General features: G+C 38.6%; 1 protein-coding gene across 1 annotated transcript; it reads left to right on the forward strand.

Annotated features, from left to right (window-relative positions):
• Positions 1 to 3,545: 3,545 nt before the first annotated feature.
• LOC131425900 (uncharacterized) lies at positions 3,546 to 5,303 on the forward strand. Its single transcript, XM_058588181.1, has one exon. It carries the CDS (start codon positions 3,546 to 3,548, stop codon positions 5,301 to 5,303), a length of 1,758 nt encoding a protein of 585 aa, XP_058444164.1.
• The last annotated feature ends 9,761 nt before the right edge of the window (positions 5,304 to 15,064 follow it).

Raw genomic sequence — 15,064 nt, forward strand, 5'->3', positions numbered from 1 at the left:
CTAGCTATTAATCATTATTTCAATGATATACAATTAAAAATACATCCCGAAGGATAAATTTTGGAAAGGCGCCCCATAGTAAAGTAAGTCGTATTCACGACAAAAAATCACTATAACTGTTTCATATTACTGCTTCATTCGCCTTGCTCCACATCGAGAATTGATTAACATTTCTTGAAAATGAAACTAATATTAATAAAAAAACCTGTTTTAATCCACCTAGTGGTGTAATGATGCCTTTCTCATGTATATATGTATATGTAAATATTTTCTCTTCGATTTTTGAAAGGAACCAAGAGATTGTTTGTGTATAGCATACAGAATAAAACAGTACTTTGATTGCGTAAGTCATCCTTAAGAAAACGAAATGGGTTCACTATTATATGCACTTCCGGCACCGGAACCCGAGAACCGGTATAATCAAAGTCGGTTCGTACGGCCACCAACTAACATGACATACAAACTCTACTAGTACGCACTCTAAATTACGATTTAAATGTTTGTTGCATCCGAAAATATGCAGAAATTTTTGGTAGGACCATAAGACCTTTCAATTGACCCTAAGATTGGGAATAACGGTTTAGAGTCAGGTTTATAACATTTTGTACGGTTTTTGTTCCGCCAGTTTAAGTGACGGTGTACAATATTGAACACACTTTACCCTATAACTCCGGAACCGGAAGTCGGTTCCGGATGAAATTCAGGAATTCCGTATGGGACCGGAAGACCTTTCATTTGAATCTAAGTTTGTGGAAATCGGTCAAACCATCGCTGAGAAAAGTGAGTTAGAACCATTTTGGTATATATGACCACTATTTCCGGTACTTCCGGAACCGGATACCAGGAACCAGGATAGCCGGAATCGGTTTGTTTAGTTGGCTACTGATAATGACTATCGATTTGTGTAGTTTTGAGACCGGTTTAGAAATTTTTTTACGTATTTTGTTTCGCCGGTTTAAGTGACGGTGTACAATATTGAACACACTTTACCCTATAACTCCGGAACCGGAAGTCGGATCCGGATGAAATTCAGAAATTCCGTATGGGACCGGAAGACCTTTCATTTGAATCTAAGTTTGTGGAAATCGGTCAAACCATCTCCGAGAAAACCTAGTGAGATTATTTGACACATACATACACACACACACACACACACACACACACACACACACACACACACACACACACACACACACACACACACATACACATACACACAGACATTGCTCAGCTCGATGAACTGAGTCGAATGGTATGACACTTGGCCCTCCGGGCCAATTTTCACTAGTCGGTTTTTAAAGTGATTGCATAACCTTTCTATATGAGAAAGGCAAAAAGCTAAAACACTTATGATGTGTTCACTACTCTGCTCTTAATTTCATCTCAATGGATTTTTTTCTTCCTATCGTTGGTTCTATATTCGACCCTTGGACAGGACCAGACAACTGGCTTCTTTTTTCCAGAAAAATAGATCTCTACATATTCCCGTTGCTCCCTGTTATAAATAATATATTCTTCGCGATCACTGTTGCCAGTAGAGATGATTATTCATTCTGAAAAGCTTCTCCCCTTATAACATGCGATTATTTATCATTTAAAAACACTTAGACAAATGTTATATCCGTCATAAATATAGCTTTGAGTTCATTTTGATCAGATGCTTGTTTTTAAGGAAAACGTTTAGTTGAAACAGTTTAATAAAATCTTTTTAAAACACATTTTTGGGAAATTATTTTTTGCAGCTTTATTAACTAAAGTATCCAAAATATTCAATTTGAGAAAAATACTAACAAATACTCAAGTACAACCAACATAATCAATATTCTCGCTTAAATCACACTTCGTGATTTCAGGCTTTCTCTTTGTATCATCCAGTGATTTTTTAATTTACTCGTATACTTTCCACATTGACAGGACTTAAAAACAAATTGAACTTAAATCTTATTGAAATCATTAATTTTAAAAATATGTTCTGAAAAACAAAATATGCAATACCAAACTACATTGTTACCGACGATATTGACAACACTTTTTCTACCACCCTGCAGTAATATTAATTTTAATAAACTTGTACTTGCTTATGTCAATATCAACCAATCACGAGCTGGTCCGAAAATGGTGCTCGAAGGGAATTAACAATTGTCTGGTCCTGTCCTAGATTCGTCCTATTAATTAGCCATGTCGATAGCAATCAAAATAAAATATTTCACTATTACACTCTCAGATTCAAAATGTCAGTATTCTTCTTAAAAGGGCCTAATGCCAACCGTAAGACAACACACAATATTTTAAAAATCAGTTTGGAATCATTGCGACTATTTTGGTTCTTTTCCGTTTCCTATCGTTTTACGTTTAAAATTTGACTGTAAGAATGGCTGGCTCTTTAAAAAATATGAAAATATCAGATGGATAGCCGATGAAACACACACACTTAACAGCGTGGTGTTGACATATCGACCGTCCCACGACCAAAGGGCCTAACTGCAAGTGACCGTTTCTGTTTGTTTACTTTTTTTTCACGATTTACCGAACCGATTCTATATTTGTAGCTTTACTCTTCGCAAAACAATCAAGGTAAAACTACAAGCTTTCGATTTATATTGGAAACTTTAAAGAATTTGCAATAATGGCTCCGTAATAATCAAAAGAGAAAGTAAACAAAGAGAGGCTCTCATTTGCAGTTAGGCCCTTTTGTCGTGGGACTATCGATATATCGGAATGAAACCAGGGTTACTAGATTTGCCGCAATGGTCATTTGATTTCTGGTAATATTCAGCCCCCTGCTAAGAAGTCATGTAACTGTGGCCAGCATTATTCTGAAAAAACCTAAACAATGAAGAAGAATGGCTAACGAAAAATTGGATATTACTAACAACTTGTTGGTTGGTAGAGGCTGGGTAACGCGCAACATAGACCCCATTGAGGTCATCAGCCTCTTCCCAGTAACTCCTATCCCTACCTCGCCGCGGAACCGGCTGGGCTGCGAGCAACCTTAAGGAAGATCGGTGGGAACTTTGGTCGTAGGCTGACAGGGAAGGGGGGTTTGTTTCTGCAAGCCTGAGCGTCTGTTCTCCAGGTTAGGAGCGGCTCACAACAGCGTCTGTTCCCCTGGGGCGGCTGATCGATGTCCGAGTGCCAGTGAAGGACTCTAAGCTCAACTGTGCACTATGATCCTCCGGAAATTTAGGGGGTTGGTGTCCGGCCCTGCGAGCCAGCCTTAAAAAAATATTGCAACGGAAAATCATCAAGAGAGCAATACGAATCGAGACCAATGGCAATGACCCCTGCGACGAAAAAGGACTTGCGATTGGAAGCTCAGTACGTGGATCCCGATCTCTTAACTTCTTCGGGAGCACCCGCATACTCGCCGATCTACTGAAGGACAGCGGGTTCGGCATCGTATTGCCGTTCGAGGTGTGTTGGACAGGATCTATGGTGCTAACGTTTAAAGGTGATCACCTTTAAACGTTAGCACCATAGATCCTGTCCAACTCCCAGATGATCTCCCAGAGCTACGACAATACACGTAAGCTGGGAACATCGTAATGGGTGATATGCAGAGGCGCGTGATCGGTTGGTGGCCGATCGACGCAAGAATGTGCAAGTTTAGGATCAAGGGCCGTTTCTTCAACTTTAGCATAATCAACGTGCACAACCCTCACTTCGGAAACATTGATGATGACAAAGACGCATTTTACGCGCAGCTCGAACGTGAGTACGACTGTTGCCCAAGCAACGACGTCAAGATCATCATAGGAGATCTAAACGTTCAGGTAGGCCAGGAGGAGGAATTGAGATCGACGATTGGAAAGTTCAGCACCCACCAGCTGACAAACGAAAACGGCTTACGACTCATCGATTTTGGCGCCTTCAAGAACATGGCCATTCGTAGCACCTTCTTCCAACATAGCCTCCTTTATCGTTACATCCGGAGATCACCACCGCAGACGGAATCGCAAATCGACCACGTTCTGATTAATGGAAGGCACTTCTTCGACATTATCGACGTCAGGACCTATCGCGGCGCTAACGTCGACTCTGACCATTATCTGGTGATGGTGAAACTGCGCCTAAAACTCTCCGTCATCAACAATGCACGGTACCAACTACCGCCACGGTACAACATAGAGCGTTTAAAGAAACCGGATGTGGCCTCAGCATACGCGCAGAATCTTGAGGCTGCGTTGCCAGACGAGGGCGAGCTCGATGTGGCAGCAGTATTGCTGGAGTACAGTAAAAGCAGCCATAAACAACGCAGCCGAGTGCACCGTCGGGTACGTGGAACGAAGTCGACAGAACGAATGGTTCGACGAAGAGTGCAGAGTGATTTTGGAGGAGAAGAACGCAGCGCGGGCGGTAATGCTGCAGCATGGAACCCGGCAGAACGTGGAACGATACAACCAGAAGTAGACCCGCATTTTTCGGGAGAAAAACGCCACCTGGAAGAAGCGGAGTGCGAGGAAATGGAACTGCTGTACCGCTCTCAAGAAACACGGAAATTCTACAAGAAGCTCAACAAATCCCGCAACGACCCTGTGCCGCGAGCCGAAATGTGCAGGGATAAGGACGGGAGCCTCTTAACGGATGAACGGGAGGTGATTAAAATGTGGAAGCAGCACTTCGATAAGCACCTGAACGACCCGGAGAACGTAGACATGGGGGTTCAAGATGACGGAGGAAACGACTACGTCAGTGCAGCAGGAGACGGAAATGATCCTGCTCCCACACTGAGGGAAGTTAAGGATGCCATGCACCAGCTCAAAACCAACAAAGCAGCTGGTAAGGATGGCATCGCAGCTGAACTCATCAAGATGGGCCCAGAAAAGTTGGCTACGTGTTTGCACCGATCAATAGTCAGAATCTGGGAAACCGAACAGCTACCGGAGGAGTGGAAGGAGGGGGTAATTTGCCCCATTCACAAGAAAGGCGACCATTTGGAATGCGAGAACTTCCGAGCGATCGCAATTCTGAATGCCGCCTACAAAGTGCTATCCCAGATCATCTTCCTTCGTCTATCACCTAAAACGAATGAGTTCGTGCGAAGTCATCAAGCCGGCTTCGTCGATGGCCGATCGACAACGGACCAGATCTTCACCGTGCGGCAAATCTTCCAAAAATACCGTGAATACCAGGTCCAGGTGCGTTGGGACGTTGTGAATGGGGCAAATTACCCCCTGTTCATCGACTTCAAGGTGGCATACGATAGTATCGATCGCATAGAGCTATGGAAAATTATGGACGAAAACGGCTTTCCTGGGAAGCTGACTAGAATGATCAAAGCGACGATGTGCAGAACTGCGTAAGGGTCTCGGGAGAACTATCCAATTCATTCGGATCTCGCCGGGGACTGCGACAAGGTGACGGACTCTCATGCCTACTATGCAACATCGTCTTATAAGGAGTAATGCGACGAGCCGGGCGTAACAGTTGGGTACGATTTTCACAAAATCCAGTCAATTTGTGTGCTTTGCGGATGACACGGACATTATCGCGAGAAACTTTGGAACGATGGCAGAGTTGTACACACGCCTGAAACGCGAAGCAGCAAAGGTTGGACTGGTGATGAATGCGCCGAAAACAAAGTACACAGCACGACAGGATTCGTCTAGGAAGTAATGTCACGATAGACGGGGATACCTTCGAGGTAGTGGAAGAATTTGTTTACCTCGGATCCTTACTAACGGCTGACAACAATGTGAGTCGTGAAATACGAAGACGCATCATCAGTGGAAGTCGTGCCTACTACGGTCTCCACACGAAATGTACCATGTACAAAACGCTTATAAGACCGGTGATCCTCTACGGACACGAAGCATGGATCATGCTCGAGGAGGACCTGCAAGCACTTGGAGTTTTCGAGCGACGCGTGCTAATGACGATCTTCGGCGGTGTGCAGGAGAACGGCGTGTGGCAGCGAAGAATGAACCACGAGCTCGTTGCACTCTACAGCAAACCCTGCATCCATAAGATGGTCAAAGCCGGAAGAATGCGGTAGTTGTAGGTCAACAAAGCGGGAGTAAACATAATCATTTTTCATTTGCCTTTCTTTAAAATCAATTCTAATCGCGATAAGTCTTGATATCGAAGAATTCGACGAAATGGCTTTCGGCGGAATGGCTTTCGGCAAAATGAATTTTGGCGAAATGACCTTTTCGGCGAAATGGCATTTCGCGAAATGAACCTGATCCGTATTTAACACTTACCATATTGCACTTATTACATTTAAATTCCCGCCAAATATTTGTTAATAATGACTTTAGCTCATTCCAGTGAATCAGTCATCACGACATCTAATTAGATTCTGAAAATCCACAATCAAAATATTCGAATGTCAACTACTTCAAACTGCTTCAAATTAGTTGAGCTGGTGCTAATTACTTCAATGGATTATTGCTATTTCCAAATTGACATACCTTGTTAACGGAGCACGCACGTGTTATTCCACAACGTAAAAAAAGTTCCAATGTATGAAAACAAACAACTGGCACTAGAATTTCTTGTAGCCGATATAGCAATGAACAGATTACGATGGAAATATGATTAACAAGATTTGATAGTTTTGAAGGACCTAATGTAGCACATGTTCGCTGCGAAGAGACCTCAAATAGAAGTATTTGATTCTCTAGAACATAATCTACTAACGCAGATAGATGCGGGGATCAATTTTTCAATCGCATCTGCAGAATGTAAAAATAATAAAAGATAAATGAATCGATTACTCTATAGATAACACGATCGGGGAGAATGAATTCTCTGGTCGGTCTCGTTCAATGATGAACGAGTTTGCGCATTACGAATGTTATTACCCGGATGAACTTCGCAGGATTGTATGGAATACGAACAACCTGTTGAATAGTGTCGGCAGTCTGCCGAAGGCTTCGAAGGAATGCGGCAAGGTTAAAGTGTCTGTTCTGTACCGCAACGATTGAAGACTCAATCAACGGTCCTGCAGTGTGTCGAAACTAATCTCCAGCATCTGAACAGCAAAAACCAATACTGATCGAAAATGATTGTAGTACTGTCCGGGAATTTATTTTGTTGAAAAAGGATCAAATGTTCATTTATCAGTATACATTTATCACGGGAAAAATATTATTTCAATGACACACGTGGTTCAGGTATTTAATGTGTTATTGATTATACACGATTATTTATGTTTCGAAATTCATACAAAATGAAAATTCGAAACCGTTGAAATTCATGTGACAAAGGTTGGTGAGACAATTGGAATTCCAGGAAGCAAAACCTGTCTGTGTTTTTCTATTCTTTACCCGTTCAAGGCTGAAATTATTACAAAATAGAATAAGCGAATTCCCGATTCACTACCTATTTCGATTTCTGAAATTCGATAGGATAAATTACTACCACAACAACCATATTCACTGATTTCGGTAGAAAAATGCGCATTGTTTCTCATGGTTTTTGTTGGTACTAATTTACAATTTGCGTTCAAATGCATACATCGAAAGCCAAACCACTCCGCCGGTGACGACGACGACGACCAGAAATTAATGTCGTTTTTACTTGACCTAACCCAGTTTCCACCCTAACTGCTATCAAACCGTTTGTTCGAAGTAAGTTTCGTACCTAGTTTCAACGTTATGCAGCTGAAATTCGAGTCAGTTTTGAACCTGATTCTTATATCGGGTTTGCCCGTTGCTAAGTGCGAGCTCAACACAGTTTCGTGAAAAGTGTTTAAGGTCAGATTCAGTTTTTTAGACGAAAACGAAATAAGTGAACCTGAAATTAAGTTAGTTAAACTTAACAGTTGACTTAATATTGGGTTGATAAAACTTACTTAGAGTCTTTTTACCTATAATTCGATAATTGAATGTTCCGTTTAAAAATACTTTAAACTGGGTAGTTTTTCGGTTTCGTGTATGAATGATATATGAATTCTATTATTGTTATGCAATTGTTGGTTTTAAAAATAAGTGAAATTATTTCATATACCCATAAAATTTTGTTGCACTCTGCTTCAGCGAAAATGGAGTAATTTTACATACATTCCATATGGCAGGTGTTTCAAATAGTGAAGGATAGGATAGAACCAGACAACTCTGTATTCGCTTTTAGAGTGAGTTTTGTATCAGCTCGTGGTTGGTTTAAATTGGAGTAAGTAAATATTCGACTTAATTATCAAGCGGTTTCCACGTTTATCACTCAACTCTTTGCATAAACTGTTATCCGAAACTTTCGACTTACAAGCAGAATTGTGAAATACAAGAAAATCCTCAGAACCATATCACAATACTTTATGTTTCATCTTCGACTCGTCAGTACATAACAGTTTGTGTTGAACTGTTATGTTACCAAGCAGTTCAACATAAACCGCTAGGCAGTTCGGCACGACAATTAAGACGTTGCACTTCGGTGCAAACAGAAAAAGTGTTCTGTGTATTGCAGAAACATGGCAACATAAACTGTTATGTACTGAGGAATCGAAAACGAAACATAAAGTATAAAAAGCGGTAATGTGCCCCATGCACAAAATAGGTTAACCCCTAGATGGCCACATCTCAATAATCGAAAAAGAAAGTAAACAAAGAAAAACTGTCACTTGCTCGTAAGCCTTCTGAAAATCAACCCAGATATGCGAAAATGAATCGTCAAAACAAATTATGGGATTACGTTGATAATATATATAACTTTTTTTAGCGATGTTTGAAGGTAACCATTTATTTTTCTCAACGTTTTTCAGTAGAACTACTTCTCATGAACGCATATATACATACACACTTAGAAAAATTTACTTCCTTATATATGCACATAAAGGGAGCGTCGCGATTCACTTACATTCACAATTCAAAGCATGTAAAGATAAGTCATATCATTAATTTCCCAGTTAATTTAACTGAAGCTTTAACCGATATGGACGCAAAATTCATTTTTACATGTTAATAGATGTAATATTATGTAATCACCGAAGAAATTACGGCATGCTTGAATTTACGTAAAGCGTAATTTTCATTTATTCTTACAGTGTAGCTGTCATATATATATTAAATATGTATCCTGCTTGAAAATCTCATGGACGTATACAAATTAGTTCATTACAGAAAATTCTCTATGAATGGCAACTCTGTTGGTAAATAAAAAAATAAACACAGTCTAGATAACAGACTGGATGTATTTGATATGGTAACGTAGCGCCATCATGCGACATATGCGAGTACTGTCCCAACAAAACGAATATTCAAAATGACCGTTAAAATGACAGAAGAATTCTATTTACATGTCCTGTCTGTTAGGGGAAGTATTATAAAGCGACCCTGCTGACCAAAATGCCCCCTTCCCTTTTTAAGTACTCTAGACCTTTCTAAGCCAAAATTGTATCACAAACACTATCTTTTCCTAAGATCTTTCTTCTATGGGGCTGTCCATAAAAGACGTCACGCCGCAAGGGGGATGGGGGTGTTTCATAAAACGTGACCTTTTGTGACAGGGGGGAGACGGGGAGGTTTTTGGAATGTGATGTCCAATATTTTCAATGAGCACATTTTTGAAATACCTAATTATATTACTGTTTTGCCTATTTCCTGAAAAAAATCTCCACAATAAACGTTTGCATTCTATAGAAAAACGTGTATTTGTTGATGTAAAAGCTTCTTCTTGTAAATTCGGAAATGAGTGATGCAGGAAATCATTTCTGTTGTGATAGGAGGAGGAGGAGGAGCGAGTAAATTAGCGACATTAATAAATTTTGCCTAATATGAGTAAAAAAAAGCTTTCAAACGGTTTAACTTAAGTTATGCACTGACAATTTTTTCAGTAATTTGATTTTCTAGCATTGATAATAGTATATCATAAGAATTTCTCTTATCTGATTCTGATGCAGTTTATTCAATTGTACTCCGTTTGAAAAAGGGCGGGAGATCAACGATTTCAGACGTAGATCATGTCATGTCTTATCTTGATCATATGTGATTTTCCTCCACCAACATCAAAGCTTATCGAATCATCCAATGATTGAACTTACATAAATCAAGAATCATTTTAGCTCAAAATCACTACCCATTGTGTGACGGAAGATCAGTACCGATATTGATCGATGTGATGTAAAATTCACTGATCAACTGATCATGAAAAGAATCTCCGGCAGTAATCTCGTTTTGATGAGGTTTTGGTCGTTATTTTCTCAGCCCGGTATGCTACACTAAGGGAACATTATTCTTTACCTAAAACAATAATATATCTGTGTACCCCTAGGAGGAATAAAACAGATGATTTAAATGTTTCATCAATTCCAACCAAATACTTAATTTATATAGTTGATATTAATAAAATAATTTCGATGATTTTGTAGTTTTAGGGATATTTTTTAATCTAATGACAGCATGTAATAAATCGATTTTTCCCTCATATTTGTATGGTTTGTCATACATATTGAGATGAATTTTATTTATTTTGATTTCGTGACATGTGACATAGGGGGGTGGGGGGACTTTGCTTCTGTGACAATTTATGACAAAGGGGGGATGGGGAGTCAAAAATCGTCAAAAAAGCGTGACGTCTTTTATGGACAGCCCCTATGCAATTTTGGCAGTTTACGTGTGCAGGAAAATATGAAAAACTGAATATACCATTGTGCATCTTTTCGATGTAAGGTTTTGCTTCGACTAAACAAGCATTTTAACCATGTAAAACGTCTTATGGTCTTTGGCTACTAAGTAATTAACTTTTAGCAGTGCTAATGTTAATATTTACAGTATAAAAATCAAAAGGAACGAAACCATTTCTTTGATATAAGAATTTTCTCATAACAGTCACTCTACGGATATTATGTCCCACCTTTGATTCAACAGTATGCTTCGAGTTAAAATATTGTTTTAAAGATTTATAACGGTTATTGAAACAAAATGTAGCGACGGGAGGATGAAAAATGTTGATTTCCAATTGTAATTAATTGATTATGCAAATGATTTCTGATGCAAAGAATATCTTCTTTATCTGCTTTTCTTCTATATCGACATTTCCAGGGGCATATTGTATCATTGCTGTCGAGCGAAATGCCAACGGCAAGCGAAAAAACTGAGAATGTGGTCGTTTCGGAAAATGTTTTTGTATCAATCAATTCTCATCACTTCTACCGAAATCATTGAAAATTATGTTCCTCAGGCGTATTGCAAAAAAATACCTACATTCTCGAAGAAAATGTGTCAGTACATTTAGAAATATCTCAATGTTTTCTTATGGGGGACATATTACAACACTTTATCTAACTAAAAATCAGCACGAAAACGTACAAAATCGGAAAAGAATAAGAAAAAGGAAACGAATTGACAATTCAGTTCGCTTTTCCTCACTCAATTCGGATAGATTTTCTAACCAATCTGTTGGAGGCGAAATTCATTCGGAATCGGTTGTTGCACTGGAGTCTGCATTGATTCGAATTTCATACTGAATTTCACATGTCATTTTGATAGCATTTGATTCGGAATTCAGTCCGAGCTACACATGTGGGTCAATCATGGAATCTATGTGTTGGAAGATTAACTTATTATTAATATACACTCCTACTAGCCGCTACTTAATTTTGGGTCAAAACCTACCCAAAATCAATTAAAGTGCCCTAGCACAAAATTTGACTAACCCCTAAATGACCAAACCTGCATCGGCCAGAAATAGTTGAAAACACGTTTTTGTTCGTCATGGCAGAAAAGACATTGCACTCCGTTGCAAAACAAAAAGTGTTCTGTAAGTAGTAGAAACTTTCCGTCTGCTTAGCGGTTCAAATTGAACTGCCGAGTTTAGCACTTAGCAGTTCAATTTGAACTGCTTTGCACTGATGAGTCAAAGACGAAACGTAAAAATAATAAAATGTGCCCTAGCACAAAATTTGGCTAACCCCTAAATGAATTAAAGTGCATCTCCCCAATTTCAGATAACGAGTGATAACCGCAAAATTTTGGTAAATGTAAGTTTACCCAATTTATTACAATGAGTGATTTCTCCTTCAAAATAGGTAAAAATGATTTTCAGTGCATATTCGACCATTTTTAAAAATACAATGCTTTTTGTTTTTTCGATTTTCTACGATATCAAACTAATTAGAGAATGTGAGCGGAGAAAGAATATGAAAATTGCAGAGCCGTAGTACTCAAAGAATAGCAAGATAAAGATAAAGATAAAGTGAAGACACGTGGGACATGACAAGAGTAATCTAATGTCGTTTTCGCTTGAAAATACTGAAACTGACCCAGCGTAGTTTCATCAAACAAACACTTTTCACGAAACTGTGTTGATTTCGCACTTAGCAACGGGGGTTTGAGCAAACCTGATATAAAAACCAGGCTCGAAACTGATTCCATTTTCAGTTCAACAACGTTGAAACTAGGTTCAAAATTGGATTCAAACAAACGGTTTGACAGCAGTTAGAGTGGAAACTGGGTTAGGTTTGGCATCAAACGAAAACGACATAAGTAAGCAGAAGGCTTCTCACATCTAAACTTTTTCCTTCTACCAGAGGAGTCGAGCTTAGACATCAGCTATGCGAGTCATCCGAGTCTCTGATATTTCAGAAAATAAAGGTAAAGGTCGTTTATCATCTACTATCCGAGCCGGTTCCGGAATTTCAGGGTGACATACACCAAAAAAGGGAAAAAAATTCACTCACTTTTCTCAGAGATGGCTGAACCGATTGTCACAAACTCAGATTCAAACGAAAAGTCTTGTGGTCCCATAGCTTGCTATTGAATTTCATCTTTATCCGACTTCCCGGTTCGGAGTTATTACCTTCATGGGCAAATCTATGAGAAAATGCGCACTCAATTTTCTCGGAAAATTCTCAATCAATTTAACCAAATAAGATGCAAATAAAAGGTCCTGAAATTCTTATAAAACACCCGAAGGGTTTATCCAGATTCGACTTCCGGTTCCGATATTACAGCACGATAAGAGAAAATATAGAGAAAGGCAAAAAGTAATTACATTAGTATTGTTTTCACAAGCGATGGTGAAACGAGGTGCAATTTTCTATAAAACTAACTGTTAAATTCATCTAGTGGGCAGAACTTGTTAGTCAGTGGATATATGGTACTACTAGTCCCCGGTTTCCGTTTCCGAAAGCACCGATAATAGTGAAGGAATGTTCCATAAACAGAACTAACTTCGATTTCTCAGTAATCGTCAAACCGATTTTCACAAATCTTGATTCAAGTTAAAGCTCTCATTGTCTTAAAAAATACTGCGCAATTTTATCCCGATCTGATTTCCGGTTCCGAAATTATATGGCGATTAGTGTCAAAATTTTCAAACCGTCATACAAAATAAAAATGCAAAAAGAGTACGCATCGGTATTATAACGTGAAGTGTGTTTAAAATTTCAAACCGTCATTGTGCGACGATGTAAAATAAAGAAGAATTCTTATTAACTTGACATAACTGTTTACAAATTGAAAAAGTTATGTTAGTTTATACACTAAGAAAGTTTCTAATTTTGTTCAAGTTTGAAAAAAAATGAGAATTTCCACGCATCGTTGAATATCCAAAAACTAGGTCCCTACTTAGATGGCAAATAAAGATCGAATGATATGGTGTAATAGTTTCTTAAAGTACGTATAATGTTCCACAATTATTTTTTGATTAGATATTCTAAAAAGTACAAAGGTTAAAGCACAGTATTGGTATTACACTCTGTTCAAATTGATTTATCAGCCAACTTCAGTAACCGAATTCTTTCCCACATAAAGTGGCTCCCGAGCGAGAAATACACCCTAGGTGATAACCCTATTGGCAAGGATGGCTTTTATCGTATCAAAGAACGTTCACTGGCAACTCTTCACACGATTGAATCAGTGCCATCAAAGAGAGACGGATATCATCGCAACAACAAAAACCCGGCATGGCTCATTTAACATAGAATCGACACCAGTGCGAGAGAGAATTTCTCTAGATGAAATTTCTGAGAATCAAAGGTTAGCACGCTGCTGTGGGGATCCTCTGTGAATCAACAAACGGTCGCTTATTCTCGTTTCGCGATCCGATTATATACAGGCAGTTGATAATTGCGATAGAATCATTTTACTATTGCCGCTTATTCTAACTATGTGCATATCTAAGACAAGACCTGACAACTGGGGGGCTGCTTTTGTTCCAAAATGGACCAGTTTCTGATTGGCTGATTTTGATGTTGCTACCCGTACATTGTCAAAAGAAACAACTTTTGCAGGGTACGCGAGCAATGCTGCCAAGTATAAAGAAAACCAGAAAACAAGTTTATTAAAATGTATAATATTAGCTCACCAATGAAAATGAAAATTTTCAGAGGATGTTTCACTTTTTTTCAGTCTCATTTGTAATAAATGTTTATAGTAGCAGCACTGTGTAATTAAAATCAGCATCAAGCCGTTTTTCTTTATAGTGAATCAAAGTGTAAGCTAAAAAGATTTGTTAAATTAGTGTAAACTCGAAAGTGTGTTTAGTTTTACGAGAAGAATGAACTGTTGTGTTCCACACTGTGGTCGCATTAAGCATTCTATCCAAACTTGACTTTTTCCGGTTTCCGAAAGATCCGGTAATACGTCAACAATGGAATCGATTTTGAGTTCAACATGAGATATTTCGTGTTTTGTCATAAAAACTTAATTGTTTTTAAGCATTAATGTATAATAAAAAAAATGCTTTCACCAAAACATTTTTCATGTTTATTGCAAATCAAAAACCGAGTATAAAAATTTAAATTAAATATTTTTTTCTTAGCATAAAATTATTCAAAAATCGGTAAATATGGCTACACTGTAGCCGATACGTTGGTATTTATTCAACAGGGCGAAAATGACGAGAAGGATGATTCGAAAGGAAGAATAAGAAGCCAGTTGTCAGGTCTTGTCTTAGGTGCATATAACCTTTTTATAAGTTGTGTTTATGAAAATGTCTGTAAATGCTCCACACAAGGGTTTTGAATTGTTGCAACCTAGTATGAGAATCATCAAGTTGAATCATCGTTTCGATTTTCTGCGATAATTGTCAACTTGCGATTCTCTCTTGGGAAATTACACACAGCAACGATCGTTATCAGAATGTAATTTTTTTTAACGGCGTGATATCGACGTCAACATTTCAA

Source organism: Malaya genurostris, chromosome 1 (assembly GCF_030247185.1).
Source record: "Malaya genurostris strain Urasoe2022 chromosome 1, Malgen_1.1, whole genome shotgun sequence".
Lineage (NCBI taxonomy): Eukaryota > Metazoa > Arthropoda > Insecta > Diptera > Culicidae > Malaya > Malaya genurostris.

Excerpts from the sequence above, each read along its gene's own strand:
- LOC131425900 (XM_058588181.1), top strand. The coding sequence starts at position 3,546 with ATGGGTGATATGCAGAGGCGCGTGATCGGTTGGTGGCCGATCGACGCA.